This window comes from Candoia aspera, chromosome 5 (genome assembly GCF_035149785.1).
Source record: "Candoia aspera isolate rCanAsp1 chromosome 5, rCanAsp1.hap2, whole genome shotgun sequence".
Lineage (NCBI taxonomy): Eukaryota > Metazoa > Chordata > Lepidosauria > Squamata > Boidae > Candoia > Candoia aspera.
The window spans coordinates 114431786-114453526 of NC_086157.1; the positions used below are offsets into that span (position 1 = coordinate 114431786).

A 21741-nucleotide genomic window follows, 5' to 3' on the forward strand; every position below is an offset into this window, starting at 1 on the left:
TTTCCTCCAGGCAGCAGGAACAAGATGCATAACCCAACCTTTAAATTTTTTTAGCATAAAATGGAGGAAAAAAAGGAAGGACGTATTGTCTTCCTTTCACTCTACGATTCAGGGCAGTGTTTTTCAACCCCAGCCATGGTGTCTGGGGAATTCTGGGAGTTGAAGTCCACACATCTTAAAGTGGCTGAGGTTGAAAACCACTGCTCTAGGGAATCTCTGCCCCTTTCTTTCAGGGTTGTGCAAGGATCCAAAGGGTCTGATCGATTTGATCAATCGATTGGAACATTCACATTGATTCAGTGAGGTGTTTGATTTGTTGAATCAGGTAAACGTGAATCCATTCAGATGCTTTCCAAGAGACAGGCATCAAGCCCAAATCAGGTGCCGTTCAACCCCTGTGTTCCAATTCATTTCAGGCATTCAGGTCAAACAGATGGCCTGGGTGGACTCAAACTGCCCAAGAACCGACTGGAGGGCATATAATCAATCAAATCAGTTTTAAAAGGGGTGATTCCTACCTCTCGAGGAAGTACGTGCCACCATTTCTGTGGGTCCTTCTTTGCTAGACTTGATTTCCAGCAACTGCAGAAGACTTGTTTTCACAGGTTTCTTTTTATCTTTTGCATTCAGGCAAGACGTTTAATTTGGTTGCGAGTTTTCCAATTTTGCATAATTTTGCATGGCTAAATGGAATCCCAAACGAATCAGACAAGTTGGGGTCACACAACGCCCTAACACCTGCACCCCCCAAAAATCTGAAAAACAGGTTTACTCAAATGTAGCATGTTCTGTGAATGGAATTGTTGGGTCTTGACCTAACCTGCTTTTGTTTATTAGCTCGAAACAAGAAGTCAAGGGTATGTTTGCACCAGCTCTTTCCAGCAGGTTCCAGAATACACTGTTCCTGTTTTCAGACCCCTGCAGTACCCAGTGTGTTGCCCCCACCACCACCACCAAGACCACTGGGCCTGCAGGACACTTCTCCTGGCATCTGCCAGTGTTGCCGGCCCACCTAATTTTTGAATCTTTTTTTACATTTTATCTTTAAAATCCAGTGGGAAGCCAAGCAAAGGATCAGCTTCAGCTATTATCTTTATTTCTAAGAAGGTGAGAGCGATGGGAAGCTGCTGCTTATATTTTTTTTAAAGGCATGTGCTGCTTCTCCAACTAGGCTTTTCTGAAGTGTGCCACCTTCAGGCCCCAGAGAAAAAGAATGCCTTTGTGCCCCACATACAGGCCCCTCATCTTCTTCAAAACCAAACGTGGAGGTTTTGTTCAGAAGTTTGCCCACCCACCCAGAGAAGGACGGAGATGATATGGATGGTGGTACCTCTTCCAGAAGTAAAACATTGTATTTAATTTCCGCATTACCAAGTTGTAAATGCCGTGGCTGGAACCTGACAACATCACCACACCTACATCTGGCTTCAGCTTACTGCCTTCATTCATACCACATGACACTGAGCTAAAATGGGGTTGACTGGGTTGAGGTCCAAAGTCCTGTGGGACCCCAACTTTTGTCTTAGCCTCCTGTGCAAACCAGGCTGAACTAACGTGGTTGGTTTGGGCTTCGCACGTGCTGTGAGCAGAGCACAAAGGTTGCGTCTCACAAGTGTGACCTCGGCCACTGGGAAAAGAGGGCTTCTCTGACATTCATGTGTTGGAACTCTACAGAATCATGGCATTCAAGGTCTGGAGGGACCTTGCGGATCCTCTAGTCCAGTGTTTCTCAACCTTGACAACTTTCAAGATGTGTGGACTTCAACTCCCAGAATTCCTCAGCCAGCACGTGCTGGCTGGAGAATTCTGGGAGTTGAAGTCCACACATCTTAAAGTTGTCAAGGTTGAGCAACAATACTCCAGTCCAACCCCATGCCCAGCGCAGAAATCTGAACTATAGCATCTTCACCGAGTGGCCCTTCAGCCTCTGTTTAAACACCTCCAACCAAGGGGAGTCCATCGCCTGATTCATTCTTCAACAGGTCTTACGATTAAGAAATTCTACTTCCTAGTTTAACCCCTTTGATTCTTGGCCTGTCTCCTGAAACTCTGATCAATTCAGCTCAAGCTTCAATAAAAGTTTCCTTCAGCTACTTGAAGATACTTATTGCCCAGTCTTCTCCAAACTAAACATCCCCAATACCTAAATTTTTCCAAGAAAAACCACACCACTGGTATGATTCTCGGCACCTTAGCTGTTCACTGTACTGTTTGGGAATCCTAAGACTCCCCATTTATTTGGGGGTGCCCATGTTTGGTCAAGCTGGCACATGAGGACAGATGCATGCAGTATCTTCTGCTGCACTGAAAGGTAAATGCATAGAAAGGGGTCCAAGAAAACAGTTCCCAGACTGCAGCTGCTGATATATTTGAACTTTGATAAAGTGCCATCATATAATTATGTTTTCCTAGTCTATCTTTAACCCCAAGAGCATCAGCCTCTTGGCTTTTAAGTCAGTGCAGGAACAAAATGGTCGAACAGTAAACAGAGAGACTGGCCACTGAAGCATTTTGCAGCCAGGTATAATAATGTAAAGAGGCAATAAAATTAGGCTTTGCAAAGAGTCAGTGATTTCCTGATTTAAAAGTCAACAGAAAATCATAAAAGCTGCAATTACCAGACAAGGCTGCATCGACCTCCATAATGCCAAACACTCGGGCCAACGTGATACAGCCGTACTTCACTTTTACAGGTTATTTTCAGCATTGACCAACCCTGCCCTGAAAAATGGCTAGAAAAACATGGGTATTAATCATGCCTCCCCACACAGTTCAGTGACAGGGCTCACATATTGTGCAAAGTCACAGGTTTTTTTTAATGGGGCTTCTGGACCAAACCACTCATCGTTACAAGCTTAGCATGCTGTGCAAATTAGGGAACATTCAGTAAGGGGGAGGGGGGCTGGGGAGGGCAACTTCTAAACAGATGCTCCCATGTGCTTTTTTAAGTTTACTCCTCAGCTGAGCATCAGCAGTAAAAGAGGCATTTTAGGATGCTCTCTTGTATTCACTGGTGGCGTCTGGAAGTTGTTTTGACAATTTCTTGCTCAAGATATGGAAATAGTTTTTTTTCCAGCTTAGTCCCCAGCCAGGATTTCCTTGTAGTCTCCTGTCCTTACAATGTTGGGGCAACATGGACTAAGAATTATCCCAATGGCTGTGTTTTTCCGAGGGATGGGTGACCCTAGGAATCCCAGGCTGTTGCCCTTAATTTTGTCCACTTGATGTTTTTCTGTTCGTTTCTGGATCTCTCGGCTTGACATCATTGGCACGTCTGGAGGGGCCTGAACTGGCCATGCTGACTGGGGATTATGGGGGTGGGAATCCAAGATGGAGAGCAAGGTCCTGGGAAAGCCTTTGTCGGATGATTGTATTTTTGCAATACGAGCGGTTAAGGACAATATTGGACTGGGCCACTGAGTCTGCAAGCTGTATTCCCACAATGTGCTCAACTTGGTTAATGCATTAACCCATTTTCTCCAGTGCCATTGAGTTGTGTTCAGCTCCTAGGGGCACCAAAGCTTGCCCTCCCCTTCAAGAAGAAGGTAAAGACTCCCTGAAGTGAACTTTAGTGAATTTCATCAGCAACAATAACAGAAGGATTTGCTACTGTTTCCCCTTCCCAGTTAGTCTTGGGATCGCCTAGTGGTCTCCCATCCAAGACAAAGCAAGCCACCAGACCTTGCAAAACTTCAGACTATCGCAAACACCCCAAGGAAATTGGATTTCCGGGGGGGGCACGTCCTCCTCCCCAAGCTTTCCAGCACCCTCTGCATCCCAGGCTTTGTGCCCCCTGCCCCGAAGCGGTTGCAAACCGCCCCTCCCGGGGGACGCCCCTTCTTGCCCAGAGGAGCGGGGGTGGGGGACGATTCCCACGGAAAACGCAGCCCGCCACCCCGAGACGGGGCTCCCGCGGCTGCTCCCGACTTCCCAGGACGGCAGCGGACAGCCCGCGGCAGCCGAGGAACCGCCCGGAGACGCGGGACTACAACTCCCTTCATGCCCCGGACGGGCGGCGGCGGTAGCCATAGCAACGCCCCGGGCGAAGCAGGCCGCGATGGGGCAGGATTACTACGCGGTGCTGGAGCTGACCCGCAGCGCCAAGGATGCGGACATCAAGAAGGCGTGAGCCCAGGGGAGGCCTGGGGTGGAGGAGCATTGGGGGCCGGTTTGCAGTTGGACTGCAGCGCCCATCCTCCTCGGCCGTGCCACATGGGGTTTGTGGACCCATCGTCCAGCCCCGCTTCGCACCGGTTGTAAATCACGCCTGAGAGAAGAGCTGCGGTTGGCCAAGTGCCGGAGGCTGCGTTCACCCAGGGAGCCGCACCCAGGGGTCCTCTAAGCCCCCCTCTGCAATGCGCAGGGAACCCCAAATCTACCATCTAGCACAGTGCTTTTCAACCTCAGTCACTTTAAGATGTGTGGACTTCAACTCCCAGAATTCCTCAGCCAGGGGAATTCTGGGAGTTGAAGTCCACACATCTTAAAGTGGCCAATTGAGAAACACTGCTCTAGTGCGTGGCACAAGGCTTTGTACCATCAGCCACCCCAGAGCTTGCAATGATGCAAACAGCATTAATGGAGGTGATGCCCCCACTCAGCCTAACAAACCTGGTGCAGCTGGTTGTGTGAACCCGGCCTCAAGGTGGGTGTTTGGGAGGAAAAAGAAACGTAGGGGTGCCTTGGAACAAAGTTGGCAGCTTCTCGGTGTGTCTTTTGCAGGTACCGGAAGCTGGCTCTGAAGTACCATCCGTACAAGAACAAGGAGCCGTGGGCTCCCACAAAATTCAAGCAGCTGGCCGAAGCCTACGATGTCCTGAGCGACCGTAAGTACAGGCAAGGCGGTGTCCCGCTGGACCCCACAGAGACGCGGCAAGGAAGACCTGCTTGTCTTCCTCTTATCCTCGCTTCCCAGGAGGGATGCCAGTGGCTGGCTTCAGACCACACGCCAAATTCTATCCTTAGATCAACAAACCACGACTGCTGTGTTCACATATGTCCGAACTATGTAATATCTATCAGGGAATTGAGAGCTGACCTGGGGAAGATAGGAGCAAACCACTAAGGAGGGACTTGAGAAAATGATTGATTACACATTCCCTGGATAGAAGGAAGCATGAGAACGAAACTCAAAATTTATTTGTTTATTTATTTAGTTAAAACCTTTATATAGCTGCCCATCTTATTTTATTTATTTATTATTTTATTTATTTAATTTTTATCCCGCCTTTATTGTTTTTATAAATAACTGAAGGCGGCGAACATACCTTATACTCCTCCCTCCTATTCTCCTCCCAACAACAACCCTGTGAGGTGGGTTGGGCTGAAAGGGACTGGCCCAAGGTCACCCAGCCGGCTTTCACGCCTAAGGGACTAGAACTCACAGCCTCCTGGTTTCTAGCCTGGTGCCTTCACCACTAGACCAAACTGGCTCTCAGACTGGTTAAATGTGTTGTGTGAACACAGCCTGTAAGTATTCTGTCCTGGCTAATCCTCCCTATTAATCTGATAGTGTAGAATTGATGTGTGGAATTGAATTTTTAGGTTCATGGAAAAGTATCTACAGGTACCTTCTCCCAGTACAGAATAGTTACAGGCTGTGTTCACACAACACATGTAACCAGCCAGCTCAGAAAAAAACCTAGCAGCTGCATTAGCACAATATGCTAATATGTGTTAGGGTTAACCTTGGTTAGGGTTAACCCTAACACCGCGGGACGCGGTGGCGCTGCGGGTTAAACCGCTGAGCTGTCGATTGGAAGGTCGGCGGTTCGAAACCGCGCGGCGGGGTGAGCTCCCGTTGCTCGTCCCAGCTTCTGCACACCAAGCAGTTCGAAAACATGCAAATGTGAGTAGATTAATTGGTACCGCTTCGGCGGGAAGGTAACGGCGTTCCGTGAGTCATGCTGGCCACATGACCCGGAAGTGTCCTATGGACAACGCCGGCTCCAAGGCTTTGAAACGGAGATGAGCACCGCCCCCTAGAGTCGGACACGACTGGACTTTACGTCAAGGGAAACCTTTACCTTTACCTAACCTTGGTTAGTCTGTTTGTGGCTGGCTGGGGAATTCTAGGCGTGGAAGTCCACACGTCTTCAAGTCGCCAAGTTTGAGAAACGCTGATTCAGAGGGACACAGGCTCCTTCCTGGTGGGAGGAGGGAGAAGTGGAAGAGGAAAGGAGGGAGAGGACAGTGGAAAGAAAACAGGGGAGTTTGTGTAAATGTAAGAAAAGGACTTGGCAAGCTTCCTCCTCTCCCTTCTGCAAGGTCTGCGGTGCCCACCTATTACCCTTCCGCCCTCCGGTATGACCGGTGGAATGTTGCCTCTTTGATCCTTAGCGGTGAAGAAAGCAGTGTACGATAAGTTCGCAGAGGAAGGCCTGAAGGGAGGGATTCCCTTGGAGTTTGGGATCGACACGCCCTGGACGGAAGGCTACATCTTCCATGGAAACCCCGAGAAAGTCTTCCGGGACTTCTTCGGAGGGGACAACCCCTTTTCTGGTAGGTCCAAACACCCAACTTGGATGAAATGGTGCCCTTCTCTTGAGCATGTGCTACTCTGGGATGATTTCCTGTCCAGGATTATTTCCGAGTGAAGGCGCGCTCAAAGGGAACCGCGTGGAGGGAACGTATTGTGCTGTGATTCTTACTATTTAGTGAAGCTACTGCAGTGTTTCTTAACCTTGGCCACTTTAAGATGGGTGGACTCCAACTCCCAGGGTTCCCCAGCCAGCCCATACTGGCTGGGGAACTCTGGGAGCTGAAGTCCACCCATCTTAAAGTGGCCAAGGTTGAGAAACACTGGGCTGGTGGAATGTAACCAGTGCCAACCTCTCCTCTCACTGCCTTAGAATTCTACACTGCAGAAGGGGGTGAAGTGAACTTGGCTTTTGGGGGCCTCCGTGGCCGTGGGGTGAAGAAGCAGGACCCACCCATAGAGCGGGACCTCTACCTGTCCCTCGAAGATCTGTTCTTTGGGTGCACCAAGAAAATCAAGATCTCACGTAGGGTAAGGAAGGAAAATGCAAGGTGGAAGGCCGTTCGGTGGAGGGGGTTTATTGGGGGAGGGGGTCATGTAAAAAGGGGTGGGACTTCGATGTCCTGGTTGCCCTCTGGATGTTTTTGACCCCTGGTACACTTTGCCTTTCTTGCTCCCACCCCCATTCTGTTGGTAGCACAACTGCCATAACACCAAGCTTAGGGATGTTGGCTGTCCAAATGAACATTCCCCATTGGCTGGTCCAACCTGCCATCTGAGGTTGTATGTACAGGTAGTCCTCACTTAACAACCATTCGTTTAGTGATGGTTCGGACTTAGAACAGTGTTGAAAAAAAAACTTATGACTGGTTCTCACACTTATGATTGTCACAGTGCCCCCCTTGGTCACTTGATCATGATTTGCCACTTGGCAACCAGTTTAGATTTATGACCATTGCAGTGTCCAGTGGTCCCCTGATTGCCATTTTCGACCTTTCTGGCCAGCTTCTGGGAAGCAAAATCAATGGGGAACAGTGTGATTCACTTAACAACCACGTGGTTTGCTTGAAGCCTGTGGTGATTCACTTAACACCACCACAAGAAAGGTCGTAAAATTGGGTCAGATTTGCTTAATGACTGCTTCGCTTAGCAACCGAAATTCCAGTCTCAATTGTAGTCATTAAGCGAGGACTACCTGTAAAGGGTATCCACCTCTCTTTCCAAACCCTCAGGTGATGAACGAGGATGGCCACGCGTCCACCATTAAAGATAAGATCCTAACGATTGACGTTCAACCCGGCTGGAAGCAGGGAACGAAGATCACTTTTAAAGAGGAAGGAGACCAGGTGTGTTTAGGAATGGGCAGTTAGGGTGGGTGCTTTGTTTTGAACCTTCTCTGCTTGGTTCTGTCTCGGTATCCGTTTTCTCAGATGCTGCTCCATCTTGATGCGTTTGTGGGCTTCTCACTTGGGAAGGGACCCTCAGGAGTCCAGCCTTGTCAGCCTTATGAGGTAGACCATACCAGAAACATGACCAGATGAGCTAATTCTACTTTATTGTAAGGCTACATTGACAGAATCTTGCAAGACTGAAAGTACCGATCTCCCGCTGTCTCTTCTACAGCCCGAGAAACCAGGGAGGGTCCCTCCTGAGCCTCTTGCCCCGCCCACTATCCAGCTGCGGGCTATGCCCCCTCTTATCTGACAGTTCCTTTTGTAGCATCTCTTGGCCCAGTCTCTCAAGGTCTTTTCCACAAACCATTAAAAACCTCCACTCGGTGCAGAATGCAAGTTAAAGCCCCCCCAACAGATGTCCACGTAGCTTCGGCTTGAAGACTTTAAGAGTAGGGTTGCTTGGCACTTCTCTAGAGAATGAGTTCCACTCCGAAGCCACTCTGATTCTTAGCAGTTTTTTCTAACTTTGAATCAGGGTTTGCCTTCTCCTAACTTTAGACTTTTAGACCACACCTTTCACCGTGGGACACTGGAAAACAGTCCTGGTACTTGACTACTTGGATTAAAGAAAAGACTTTGTCTAGCTATATTCAGGGGGAGATAGGCAGTGATAGAAATTTGAACAATAAACAAACAAACAAATAAAATATATTTTTACTTGGAAATCCCTTTTGGACTTTTTGCTTGAAACTGAACGAAATGAAACTTCAGTTCTGGGATTTGATGATTAGAATTGTTTATGGTTATAGAAATACCGTGTGCCGTTGTTAACTTTTAGAGTAAGAGGTTAACCTATCTTATCTTTCTACCTGTACCAAAGAAAATCACAAGCTATTCTAGAATAGCCATTCTATTCTTTTCTTTCTTTTTTCTCCTTTCCTTCTTCTTTTCTGCATTCTTAATTTTGCTCCATTTCTGACCTTTTCTTCTTAATTCTTTTTTTTTTCTGTTTCTTTATATTTTATCTCTTCTTTATGTAAAAAAACCCAAAGAATGAAAGGCCAAATTCCTGCCAGTACAATGAGCTTTACTAGCTGTCTGTAACAGGGAGAAGGAATGACCCTGAGGGCAGGAGGAAGAGCCGCAACCAAGGCCACCATCAGATAAGAGAAATCTGAGTCTGGGGTGGAACTGTAATTTGAGAAAGCATCTCAGGCTTGATCCTCCCCAGTTCTCACAAAGATAAAGGGAGGGAGAGGGAAGTGCATTCAGACTTGCAAGAATCTGTTCCGATAACCTTATAATAATGCAGTATTGGCTTGCCTGACCTCAGTTTCCTAGTCTGGTCTACCTTGAAGCGCTGATGCTGTCGAGGTACATTTTTCCCTTTGATCAAGGCTGTTGCATTTCCAGGTTGATAGAAGCAGAACCGGTGCAGCATTTCCTGGAGGAACTGTTCCCCTGCACGCATTTGCTGCTCTTGCACAGTCTGAAGGGGTAGTGGAGGTGTGGGGAATCTCCTTTTCAACCCAGCCTGAACTGAAACTTCTTCTGGTCTTTCATTTTAGGGCCCCAATATTATCCCAGCAGATATTATCTTCGTTGTGAAGGAGAAACTTCATCCCAGGTTTAAAAGGGAGGATGACAATTTGATATACGTGGCCAGCATCCCTCTGGGAAAGGTAACACAAAGGCTGGAAGCCGTGACAGGGGAAAGCAAATGCTGCTGTCATTTACGCTTACACACACACACACACACACACACACACACAGTGTCCATCTGACATATATAACCATAGTTGATTGACTTATGGTTTACTTGATTACGTGCCATCAAATCAGTATTGACTCTTAGTGGCCATATCAATTTTCTCCACAATGATCTGTCCCCAACCTGGTCCTTCAGGCCTTCCAACCGTGCCCCCATCGCCACTGTGACTGAGTCTGCCCACCTTGCTGCTGGTTGTCCTCGTCTTCTTTCCTTCCACCTCTCCCAGAATTATGGACTTCTTCAGAAAGCTGCATCTTCGCGTAATATGGTTTACTTAATCCAGTTTTCTAGGTTTGTCTGACACACCAAACCGTAAGCCACTGAGTTGGTTCACCGACGCTACAGGGCTAAAATACTAAATTGAGTGGTGTTACTGGCTAGTTCGTGGTTTGTGTGTTACACAAACATGGCTGTTATCCATTAAGCAAGGAAGCCAAAGCCAGAAGCAACCCCTGTGCCGGACTGGTGCAAACATCCTTTCCACCCAGAAGTGAATGATGTTGGCGAACCATTAGCGCTGCGTCCATGCTGCACTGAGAACAGACACCTTTTTGCAGCCAAAAGCAGGGTTAGCATTTTTCCAGAGGCCAAAGGCCACGATGTGCGTGTAGCTTGTGTCTTGAGTTCAGAGATGGTGGGTTAACTATGATATATCTATTTTGGGCCTAACATATAGCAGCTCACGAAAGCTGATGCCTCGTAATTAAAGTCAGAAGAGGGGCTAACGGCATCCTCAGTTTGGGCTCCCGTGCGCGCTCCTGTGATGAGCACCGTTTCCTGTGTCCTCAAAAGGGTCTGAATGGGTTCCGAGGACTACAGAAAGTACTATTTTTAGAAAACAATGCAAGCAAAAGGAGTTACAATGCATTAAAGAAGTACAAGAACAAAGTACAAACAAGCAAAGAGTCTAAAAGATTGCAAGCTACTACTTCAAATTTACAATATTATAAAGTGCATCAATTAAAAAAAAACCCTGAAAGTCCTTATTTCAAACTACATAAAAATACCTGGTTAGCTCAGGATAAATCGCTAACTCGGACTCTAAACTACACGCCGTTAACTCAGCATTAGAAATCAAATGGCTGCATAAAATTAAAGCCACAGGTTGCCCGTCTCAAGTCGTGTTACTTAGGGCAACGTGCAAATCCAGCCCCAGGTCACCCTTGGATGGCCAATCTCCGCCAGTCCCTGTGGTTTGCTCCCCCAGGCGCTGATTGGCTGCACTGTGGACGTGAGGACCCTGGACGAAAGGCTGCTGAACATCCCCATCAATGATATTGTCCAGTAAGTGCTGCCTTGGAGGAGGGGGGGAAGCTGGAAAGCTGCCAGTTACAAGCCTCCCCGGCTTTTGCAGGACGGCTGATGAGCACAGAGGCGGTCCGGCTGAGTCCCCTTTTTAGCGGAAAGGGGAAAGTCGCTTGTTCTCGCTTCCAACAGCAGGAAGCAGTGCTGTATATCCTTGAACCCCCAGCCTGTGGGGTTTATTTGGCAGGGAAATTCTCTCTCCCTTCCCAAGCTAATGGAATCAGGACTGCATCCTCAAGGAGACCCCTGCCCTTGGAATGAAAGGGCCCTACCTGCTGAGCCCTGAAGCCAGCCAGGCCAGCATGTGTGGAAGGCAGGGAAGGCCCCTGCCTTCTGCAACCAGGGCTCCCTTGGTGAAATGGTACTGTATGTGGGAAAGACACTGGGAGACAGGGGTGAAGAGATGCTGCCTAGGGGACGGTCAGATAAGAGGGGGCTTAGCCTGCAGCTGCATAATGGAGGGAGAAAAAGGCTCGGAGGGACCCTCCCTAGTTTCTTGGGCTGTAAAGGAGACAGCGAGAGATTGGTACTTTCAGACTTGCAAGAGTCTGTTAATGTCAGCCTTACAATAAAGTAGAATTAGCTCATCTGGTCGTGTTTCCTGTCTGGCCCACCTGGTAAGGCTGACACTTGGGCCAACCCGGAGCACCTGAAGGGCCCAGTAATGCTGAGGGTTGCAATAGAGAGGGGCGAATTTCTTCCCTTCTCCACCGCTGTCCACTTCCCTTTCCTAAGGGGTGCGCGCGCGTGTGTCAGACCCCTGGACTGCCCTCCTTTTCCCCAACGCCAATCTCCTCCTTGCTTTTACAGTCCAAAGTACTTCAAAGTGGTACCTGGCGAAGGGATGCCCCTGCCCCAGGACCCCACCCACAAGGGAGATCTGTTCATGTATTTCGACATCATCTTCCCGGCCAGACTCACCCCGACAAAGAAGGCAATCGTGCGGGAGGCCCTCCTGGTGTGAGGAAGATCGTGGGAGGACCCAGCCACCTTTCCTCAACCTTGCTTCTTGAAAGAAATTAAACATTTTCTATTTAATTCAGATGCAAATGACCCCTCAGCTGTGGAATGGCAGGGAACAGAGGTGCCAGCAAAAAAGGGCAGGATGCTTATTCGCTGGGGTGCCCAGCGTTGCCTCAGGATGCAGAAACCACGCATTGGGTCCATGGAAAACCGCTTCCTTGTGTGGGTCTCAAGGGCTGGATGGGGGCTCTGGTTTAAAAATGTGGGGTAAAAAAGCAAGTAGTGCAGCTTGAAACAGTCAGTGCTTTGAACTGTGGGATTCATGTCCATGTAAATATGAAAATCTAGTTAGCAGGCAGGGGCCAGGTTTAATCCCAACACGCCCCCCCCCAGCCAAGCAGCGCAAACGGAGTAGATGTAGTGAGGATGGGCATTGTCTCAGTTAAGTGTTTCTCAACCTTGGCAATTTTAAGATGCTGGCTGGGGAATTCTGGGAGTTGAAGTCCACTCATCTTAAAAGTTACCAAGGTTGAGAAACACTGGTCTAGAAAGCCCTACAGGTGCACCATAGAGATGCAAAACAGATCCTGGCTAAGTCTTTCCTCAACATGTCTATGGTGGCTCCAAGCCATGCAGGCCACTGTAGATTCTACTCCTGGTAGAAGCAGAGCAGGCCTGCCTTTTGTGGATGGCTGCTCCTTCACTAGCCGAGCCATTTACCTACCAGGCTCAGCCCCGCCCTGCAAACTCAGCCAGCGGGTGCCCAGGGCTAAGTCTAAGGCCTCCCCGGGACCCATCTCTTACCCCACAGATGCAACAATGCAAGGAGGGGTAACGGGGAACAAGACTGCCCCCCCACCCCTAGGTTGATTTCAGCTGTAAGAGAATACGACAGAACAACAGGTGATTTTCTGCTTCAGCTTTATTTTAAAAAAAAGGACATGCGCAGCACATAGCTCTTTAAAAAAAAATCCATTGCAACATCATAAATAATTTCACAGGAGGCTCCCACACAGAAGCAGCCTTAAGTGCCATTTTTCCCAATCTGCAGCTGAACAAAGTGCCAGTAAGCGAGATCCTTCAATCAACTCTGCAGAAGAAAACGGCTGAGAACGGGGAAGCCTGGTTCCGAGAGGAGAGGATGGAGAACGGGGTGGGAGATGGCATGCCGCCAAGCTCCTTTGCAGTCCATGCTCTGAATTAGTCTTTGTAATGAGAGTGGGCAGTTCTAAAGGACCTACAGTGAGGAAGGGGGGTCCAAATGCATTTGGACTGCGGCCACCCCCAATTCCAACCAATTGGGGAAGGTTGCAATTTTAAGACATCTGGGAGACTAGCAGGCTTGGAAAAATTGGTTTCTAACCTGAATTCCAAAGGGGGCTTCAAAGTAATTGGCCAACTGAAGCCCCTTGGACAGAGTCAAGTGAAGCACTGAAGTGGAACAAAATGCATCTGTCTGTGTTTAAGCGTCCTGTGCCAGGTGTGCGTGACGTAGCATGAAATGCGATCCTTCGGGTGATGTTCTGCAAGTTGAGCACGGGCATCCGAGATCCTCCAGCATTTTAATAAAGCGTCCACTTCCGAACAGCAGGCTTAAAAGGGGGGATTGGACGGTGGCCCAGGAAGAACAAATCACTTTAAAAAAGACAACCTGAATCAGCAGCTACAGTCAGGTTATGACAAGGAAGCCTAAAACAGTTCTAACATTTTAAAGTGGAAATCTATGGAGATGTAGAAATGCATGGATGGGGAGGGCGGGGGAATCGATTTATAGGATTTGGGCAGGCGTGCAAGAGCTGGACTGCGCCTCGCCAGTCGGCTCACGATGGGGTCCCCCACGATCCCCGGGCTGCCATCAGGGCACGCTTCAGCTGTTCGTAGGTCACAAACATCACCACGTTCCAGGAACCCAGCCGAAGAAACGAGGGTGTAAAGCTAGGAGGGAGAAAAGGGGGGGAAAAATTGCTCAAGATTCTACATGAAAGGAAACCAGAGGGAACTATTTATGGGAATAGCGAAGTAGGACCCATTTTCCACACTGCAGAGGATCCTAAGCAGTTAAACTTGCAAGTCATCCTGAGACGTATCTTTTTTTTTTTCCTTCCTCTTGTCCGAGCACACAACTTTGGGCTCCAAGTGGGCAACACAATTTCACACAACATGCTTAACTAGCTTCCTGAGTTAATTCATTTTTAGGGTTCAGCATGCAAGACATTTGGAGGGAACTGGGTTAATGAAATCCAAGCTAAGAGGAGATTGATTTAGCAAAACAGGAGGCATCAGCGGGAAAAGTTTTGTAAAACAAAGAGAACAAAGCACATCAAGGGTCAAAATCTGTTGGCTGGCTAAACACAGTCGTTTATTATTTATCTAAAATGCTCCTGACCCATTTTTCTTTTCGAAACAATCCCAAAGAACCTGGAGCAATAAAATTGCAAAAAAAAAAAAATGTTGCAAGTTAAGAAGGGAATGCAGAGCAGCACAGCCAGCTGGGGGCAGCATTCCCTCCCATTTCAAGAAAACTGTTCCCAGAAACAAACCGAAAGAAGCATTATTTAATTAATCAATTTAATCCCCCCCCCCACTGTCAACATGTCTGCAGCTGGGCCCTTGTCCTTGGACCCCTGTAACTTTACACGCTCCCTCAAGAAGATGCCTGGTTTACCCTTTGTAGAAAGCCAGTGGTCCCTCGGCGCGAAGCATCACCAGGGCACATATCAGGGCACTTCCGTACTGGTTGGGAGCGGAATTCATGTACCTGGTTTTCACAACGTCCACCGGGGAGGCAATAATGGTAGTGCAGAAACCAGCCCCAAAGGCAGAGAGAAAATGGCAGGGGATGTTGTCTGCAGGAGGACAAGCAGGTTGGAAAAAAGTCATGGAACTTGGTTTTCATATATGGCAACGGCAGCGAGATTATTGCATGCACAAAGATGGAAAGATTCGGCATTGCCCACAATAGAAGAATGGTTGGTGAAGATGATGGAACTCACTGAGATGGCCAAATTGACTTCTTCGATCAGGAAAGACCATATCTACATTTAGTGCTGGCTGGAAACCCTTATGGACTGTTTGCACAAAATAGAAAAAAATGAGCTTATGATTTCTGGTTTTGATGATTAGACAGGATAGATTACAGAAAGAAGAGAGCTATGTTGTAACCATAGAATAAGAGGTAAATTTATAATTGAACTTATAACTGCTGTAAAGAAGATCAGAAGCTGCTACTTTCTATTTTTTCTTTCTTTTCTATTTTTTAAAACACTTTTTCCTTTCTTGCACTTTTTAGCTTTCCCTTTGATTTCTCCCTCCCTCCCTCCTTCCTTCCTTATATTAGTTTGTATTAGTTTTTATCTTCAAAAAAATCTTTAATAAAATTATATAAACAAAAAAAGAGGAGAAACGAGGTTGGGCACATAGGGGGCATGGCTTTGATAGAAAATGTATTTATTTATATTTCAAATTCGTCACCGCCCATCTCCCTCAAAAGAGGGACTCTGGGTGGTTTACAATAAAACTAAAACTAAATACAGGTTAAAAATACAACAAAAACCAGTTAAATAAATAAAAATATAAAAACCAGAAAACGCAGCCAAAATGCCCCCGGATGATCTGGCACCAGCAACACCTCCCTATCTTGAACTTTGAAATCTACATCTGCATGAGCCCAAAACCATTGATCCCCAGCTTCAAACTGGAACAGGAGGCCTCTGGGTTGGCTAAGCGCTCCCCAAAAAGGCAGGCTGCAGATAGGCTGGGATGCCACCTCTCTGCTACAGCAAAGGGGTCGGGAAATGCGAAGGCCAGGATCTGTGGGTCCTGTTACGGAAAGGATCCACAACGTGGAAAGCTCACAGCTGCACCCACACCTGCTCCAGACTCTGCCAAATTGTAATTTTTATTTATTAAATTTATGTCACCACCCATCTCCCCCAATGGGTATAATTCCTAATAAAGGGGGCATATATTAGTCAACCTGGAGGTCGCTAAGAGTCAACACCGATTTGATGGTGCATTATTAATCAATATTAAATATATGGGCTGTAATCACAATAACTGCATTGACCTAATCAAAGTTACTTTGATTCACTTCTTTGTCCTGCTCTGCTTTGGTGATTGCAGCTCTGGGCATGGCTCTTAAGAGAGAGATCTGATCCTTGGTCCGCAAAATAAGGGTGCATGCACATACAGGCCCCTTCCGACTGCATTCCCAGAAAAAGAGCAGGACTGCACCAGCTCAGTGCAGTCTACCTTTCTCACCTGTCATGAGACGGTATTTCAGAAGGGTATCCTTGATGAGATCATAGGTCACCAGTTCAGCACAATTCACAATGGCGTTTCGGGATACATTGGGAAATGTCCCTAATCACGTGGAGAAAAAAAAAGCAAATTGAGAAAAGTGGAACCAGCATCCTCACAGTGATTCAAAGGCCGTGCACAGAGTCTTTAGTCAGGGACCAGAGGCCTGGGTTCAGAAAAGGATGCGCAAGGCAAAATCAACTCACTGGTCCATCACAGCACACCAGCATCCATAGCAAACTCCACTGACGCCAAAATGCGCTGTGACATTATCACTTAAATGCCACCATTGCGTACTTCTGTCCCCACATCTAGCGCATCGTGGGACCAATCACTTGGTCACGTGGGACCAATCACCCACTCGCTGTGTTCACGCAACATGCTTCAGTCAAGACCCTGGTTGCGTTCCAAAAACAGCTAAGCTTGGTTAACGTTAACCCTGGATAGTAAAGGTAAAGGTTTCCCTTGACGTAAAGTCCAGTCGAATCCGACTCTAGGGGGCGGTGCTCATCTCCGTTTCTAAGCCTTGGAGCCGGCGTTGTCCCTAGGGACACTTCCGGGTCATGTGGCCAGCATGACGACTCGGAACGCCGTTACCTTCCCGCCGAAGCGGTACCAATTCATCTATTCACATTTGCATGTTTTCGAACTGCTTGGTGTGCAGAAGCTGGGACGAGCAACGGGAGCTCACCCCGCCGCGCGGTTTCGAACCGCTGACCTTCCGATCGGCAGCTCAGCGGTTTAACCCGCAGCGCCACCGCGTCCCTTAACCCTGGATAGGCATTCTGTAAACTTGGGCAAACAGCACTGGAATAATTTATTATTCCATCCACTGTGCAAACCCAGAAAATAGCTTAATGGTACCCAGGCCAAGCAACAGGTGTGAATGGCCCCTTGTTGCATCACGTGTAAGGATCCAGCATTCTAATGAGCTTCCATTTGATTTTCTTGTTTTTCTTTAAGATGTTAAAAAGCAAAGGAAAATGTGCAAAAAGCAAGTTTCAAGAACTCAGAATTGTGCCTGAACCAAAAGGGGTCTCCCTGGGTCACCATATTTTAGAAAACTGTAGAACAGGACAGTAAGGGGCCTTGCAATTATTTTAGCCTTCGGAGCCACTCTGACAAAAATCAGCTGGGTGGGTTTCTGCCATTTTAAGGCAAGTACACTCAAAAGGCAAAGAAGTCTTTAAAAATTTGTGTTGCAAGAAAAAATAATCAACGTGTCCTTGACATGCCCTGCCTATTTCAGCACCCCTCCCCCTCCAAACTCTGGTTATCTCCAGCACCTACAAAGGTGCCCTGCCTCTGGTCGGGGCCATGGTCCAACTGAAATTGGGGGATGTTGGACCGTGCAGCTGGCAATCATCTAAGATCATAATCTCAGATCAGTCTAGCCACATAAGACCGTTCATACAAGACCCTACCCCTTTATTAATTCTATTTATTCAATCAATTTCTACAGGGCTCACACTCAGCATGCAACTTAGGACAGCGTACTTCATTAAAGAAGAATGCAATCAAGCCCTTTCATAAAAGGATGTTAAAAACATAAGCCAAAACAGAGACACACTGACATAGAAAATGCGAGTGGGGGGCAGGGGATTCACCCAACGGGTCATATCACTCCCTGAGCAAACAGCCAGGTCTTTAATGCCTTCCAAAAGGCTGGCTGGGTTGGGGCCAGATGGATCTTGAGGATGCTACTCTGAAGGATACGGGCAGCAACAGAGAAGGCATGTCTCCCGGGCCACGCCCAAGCAACGGGACCCAGAGCGTGTCGACCCCACCAGATCTTGCAGGATGGGCAGAGAGGACTGGAGACAGGCAGTCCTGCAATCATGACTTGGCCCCCAAACCCAGATTGGTCACACAAGACCGTAGGGCAAGGCTGTGGCAAGGCCCGGTCTTTCAGGATAGCCCCTTCGCCCTTCACCCACCTTTCCACAGGCCTCTGAGCCCCTCTTCCTTGGCAATGGTCTTGTACGCATCCAAGGTCCCCTGGTACCGCCTGCCACCTCCCGTCCGGACCTGGGCCTGGAACCTCACTTTCACCACGTCTGTGGGCTGGGCCACCATCACCGCCATCGCTCCTGTGGTGCAACCAGCAAGAAGCCGGCTGCCCACCCCAACATCTGCCAAAGTCGGCAAGAGAGAGAGAGCAGTTTGGTTCAAAACAAACACGTGGGCACCATTAAGCTTCTTCCAGGAACGAACCCACTGCTCTGGCAACGAAAAGACCGTGAGGCCCTGAAGCAAATAACACCCTCCACAAATTTTAATGGCCGACATATCATTGAGTCATCTGAAGCGCATCGATAAAGCAAGCAGAAAACCTGGCTTCATTCCAGTTCCCAAAAGGTAGCTTGATGGTCACCCCAGGTCCACTCTTACTTGCCCTAGGTGAGCAGCTGTTGAGATATGTCTAAAGTCCCAGCCTTTTTTTGAGGGGGGAGAAGTGCAGTATTTATACTTTTTAGAAATAAAAGAGGTCTACTTAGTCATTCAGGTAGGGTCCTTCTCCACCCCCACCCTACCCCCCCAGGTAAAACAGATGAGCTAAATTTACTGTTGGTTTAAGGTTGCTCTTTGGGATTTTTCTTTTTCTTAAATAAACAAACAAATCTGCTGATCACAGGAGCTCAAGGTTGGGGGTTCCAGAGGCTGGAAAAATGGAAAAGGAAGAAACAAATCTATGGAGGGGGTCAAAAAAGTCAAGATGGCAGCCAGATCTGCGCAATCGAAGCCCAACTGTTTTTACATCTGTTGCATATAAAAAAGAAGCTGGGTATCTGTGGCCGCGGCTGCCATCTTGACTTTTTTGACCACTCCCGTGGATGTCCCTGGAAGAGAGAGGCCACGTGTGCCTGCAGAACACGGTCTCCAACCCTCTCCTGGAGAACAAGGAGGGGAAGACTGAAATCCTTGATGCTGTGATCTACATTCGGTCCTAGTGCCGACGGGCAAGTGCAGAGTGTATTTCCTCTTAACACGAAATATTCAGAGCCAGACTACAGAGGGGCAGCTGCCCTGCCAGCCTCTGCCCAGCAGGCTTCTTGACACCCCACCTGAAGCCAGATGCCAACTTACGCTCTGAGCCTTTGGTGTAGAAGTGCTTCACCGAGTCGTACAGCCCGATACGGACCGAGGCGAAGCTCATCTGGCGCTGCAGCCCGGCCACCAGGCCGCTGTAGAGGCTCTTGGGCCCCTCATTCCTCACCATCGTGGCCATGGTGCCAAAGACCCCCCGGTACTCCACCGCTTTGGGGCTGACACACGGCGTCTTCTCTCCCTGGATCTGCACAGGAGAAAAGCGGGGAGGCTTTAGCGTGAATCGGGCCCACCCGGTTCAGCTCAGCAACGCCCTCCTGTGCTGGAGGGTGATCTGGATCCATCCAGGGGAGAAGGACGCAGCATCCCGGGCCCTTGATCCTTTGATGGGAAGGAGAAAAAGGAGACACAAAATGGAAGAGGGGAAAAATTGGGTCAGAGGAATCATACCCAGTACCTTTTGTAACAATCCCAAGAGCCACATCGCTGTGCAGTGCCAAGCCAGGATCTTTTCAAACCGTGGTTTGCTGAGGAAGCCATAGTGGCCTGGTTTGCAAGTCACGCTAAGCCACAATGGTAGAGTTTGCACGCTACATTATGCCCCCAAACCAACCAACCGCGTGGTGGCTTCGGGTGACGGGCCATCCCGCCTTGTGGTTTCTCCGAAGGAAAACCAGAATCTGTGGGGCTTTGAGGCAGGCCATGTTCTGCAATGAGGAGGGTGTCGACTCCTGAAAACAGGACCCCAGTTTGGTACTGGGCAACGGTTGGGGTCTGGGGGCAACCTTGCCAACAAAACCCTCCATCGCCATCATAATTTTTAAAAGTGGGAAGGGGTCCTCAGAGCAGAACATTTAAGAAACACCTAGAGCAAAAAGGTTGAGGGATGCACGATCAAACCATTGCAACTTCAGCCCCCAGTCCCTTTTCCAACTTTGCAGCCGATCTCCGAGACTTGCCCCAAAGAAATCCGCTCGCCCAGCTCTTCGGATCAGACTCCCTCCTCCCCACTCGGCAGGAGCGTGTCCCTAATTAAGGGCCGTCACCTGCCTGGCTGCTTTGCCAATGCTGTGATGCTCCAATGCTCAGCAAGCTGCCTGGAGGGCCCCGCCACGCCCGATGCCGCCGGGCAGACTCGGCACCGCTCCCTTTTCCTCCTCTGTCGGCAGTTTCACACGAAAGGAGAAAGGGACCCGCTCGAACGTGGCAAAATCCAGCCGTGGGGCCCCAAAAGCCATGGCAGCAAAGGAGAAAAGGGGGCTGCCCCTTGTCTGACCGGGGGCTTCCCAACCCGATGGATGCCCCTGCAGATGGCTGGGACTGCCTCTCCCATCCTCCCCAGCCAAAGGACCAGGGTGGAGAGGGTGAACCCCGGAAGACCCCTGGGGTTGAGTCCTTGGCTCTAACAAAACCGGCAGCTGAGGTCCTGCATCCGCCCCGGAGGGGCAGCTGTGCCAAACCCCAACCGGAACTCACCTGTAACCGGACCTTTGCCGTATCGAGGGGGAAGGTGATGAGGTCCGCGATGCAGGCTGCCGTCCCGGCTCCCAGAAACTTGACGGCGGCTGTTGGGGGGACCTCTGAGGGCTTGAATCCAACCATTCTGACAGCTTCGGGCTGGTCTTGGGGATGGGGGGGACGAAGGGTTCAAAAGCGGCCAGGAAAAGCTGCCGGGGAGTGCAGGAGCAGAATAGCCAGAGGCAGGACTCTGCCCTTGAGGAGGAGGAGGAGAAAAAATTAATCGCTTGCAGTCTGACACACTCAGGCAAACCCTAAACTTCACTACCTTCTGGGGAGTTACAGGTAGTCCTCGCTTAACAACCATTCGTTTAGTGATGGTTTGGACTTACGATGGTGGTGGGAAAACACCTGTGACCGGTCCTCACACTTACGACCATCGCGGCATCTCCACAGTCATGTGACCACAATTTGGGCGCTTGGCAACCAGTTCGCATTTATGACTGTCACAGCGTCCCTGCGGTCACGTGATTGACATTTTCAACCTTACCAGCTGGCTTCTGGCAAGCAAAATCAATGAGGAACCATCTGATTTGCTTAATGACCACTGCAAAAAAGGTCCTAAAATCGGGTTGGATTTGCTTAATGACCACTTCACTTAGTAATGGAAATTCAGGGTGGTCGTTAAGTGAGGACTACCTGTAAAGGATTGGGGTATATCTAGTCCCCAGAAAAGGTAACTGAAGAACAGGATTTAGTGAAGTTAACCAATATTTTTGGAGTCTAAAGGCCATACATTACTTTGTGGACTGCACACGCATTATGGAATGAGTAATTGAAGTTAGAGGTTAGTGAAAATAAAGTTGTCATTTTTTGCCCAGCCAAGTTTACAGACCCACAAAATCTACCACGTCAAGCACCCCTCCCTGGTGGATTCTGCATAGACTGAGGGGGTGAAGGCCCCTTTTTAATTTTTTGATTCTATGAATCTCTGAGCTGGCAATCCAAAATACCTGGAGGGTACC

The 21741-nt window shown here is 48.7% G+C and overlaps 2 protein-coding genes across 2 annotated transcripts; one reads left to right on the plus strand and one right to left on the minus strand.

The window, feature by feature from the left end:
• Window positions 1–4029: 4029 nt before the first annotated feature.
• On the plus strand, window positions 4030–11954 carry DNAJB13 (DnaJ heat shock protein family (Hsp40) member B13). The gene is made up of 8 exons (XM_063304494.1): window positions 4030–4125; window positions 4723–4826; window positions 6340–6501; window positions 6852–7009; window positions 7711–7824; window positions 9441–9554; window positions 10851–10927; window positions 11759–11954. The coding sequence occupies exons 1-8, from the start codon at window positions 4058–4060 to the stop codon at window positions 11910–11912; spliced, it is 951 nt and encodes a 316-aa protein (XP_063160564.1). The 5' UTR covers window positions 4030–4057; the 3' UTR covers window positions 11913–11954.
• Window positions 11955–13418: 1464 nt separating this feature from the next.
• LOC134499319 (dicarboxylate carrier SLC25A8-like) lies at window positions 13419–20889 on the minus strand. Its single transcript, XM_063305994.1, has 6 exons — window positions 20735–20889; window positions 19298–19505; window positions 18148–18342; window positions 16172–16273; window positions 14577–14757; window positions 13419–13846 (listed from the first exon to the last, which is right to left on the minus strand). The coding sequence occupies exons 1-6, from the start codon at window positions 20858–20860 to the stop codon at window positions 13732–13734; spliced, it is 927 nt and encodes a 308-aa protein (XP_063162064.1). The 5' UTR covers window positions 20861–20889; the 3' UTR covers window positions 13419–13731.
• Window positions 20890–21741: the final 852 nt, after the last annotated feature.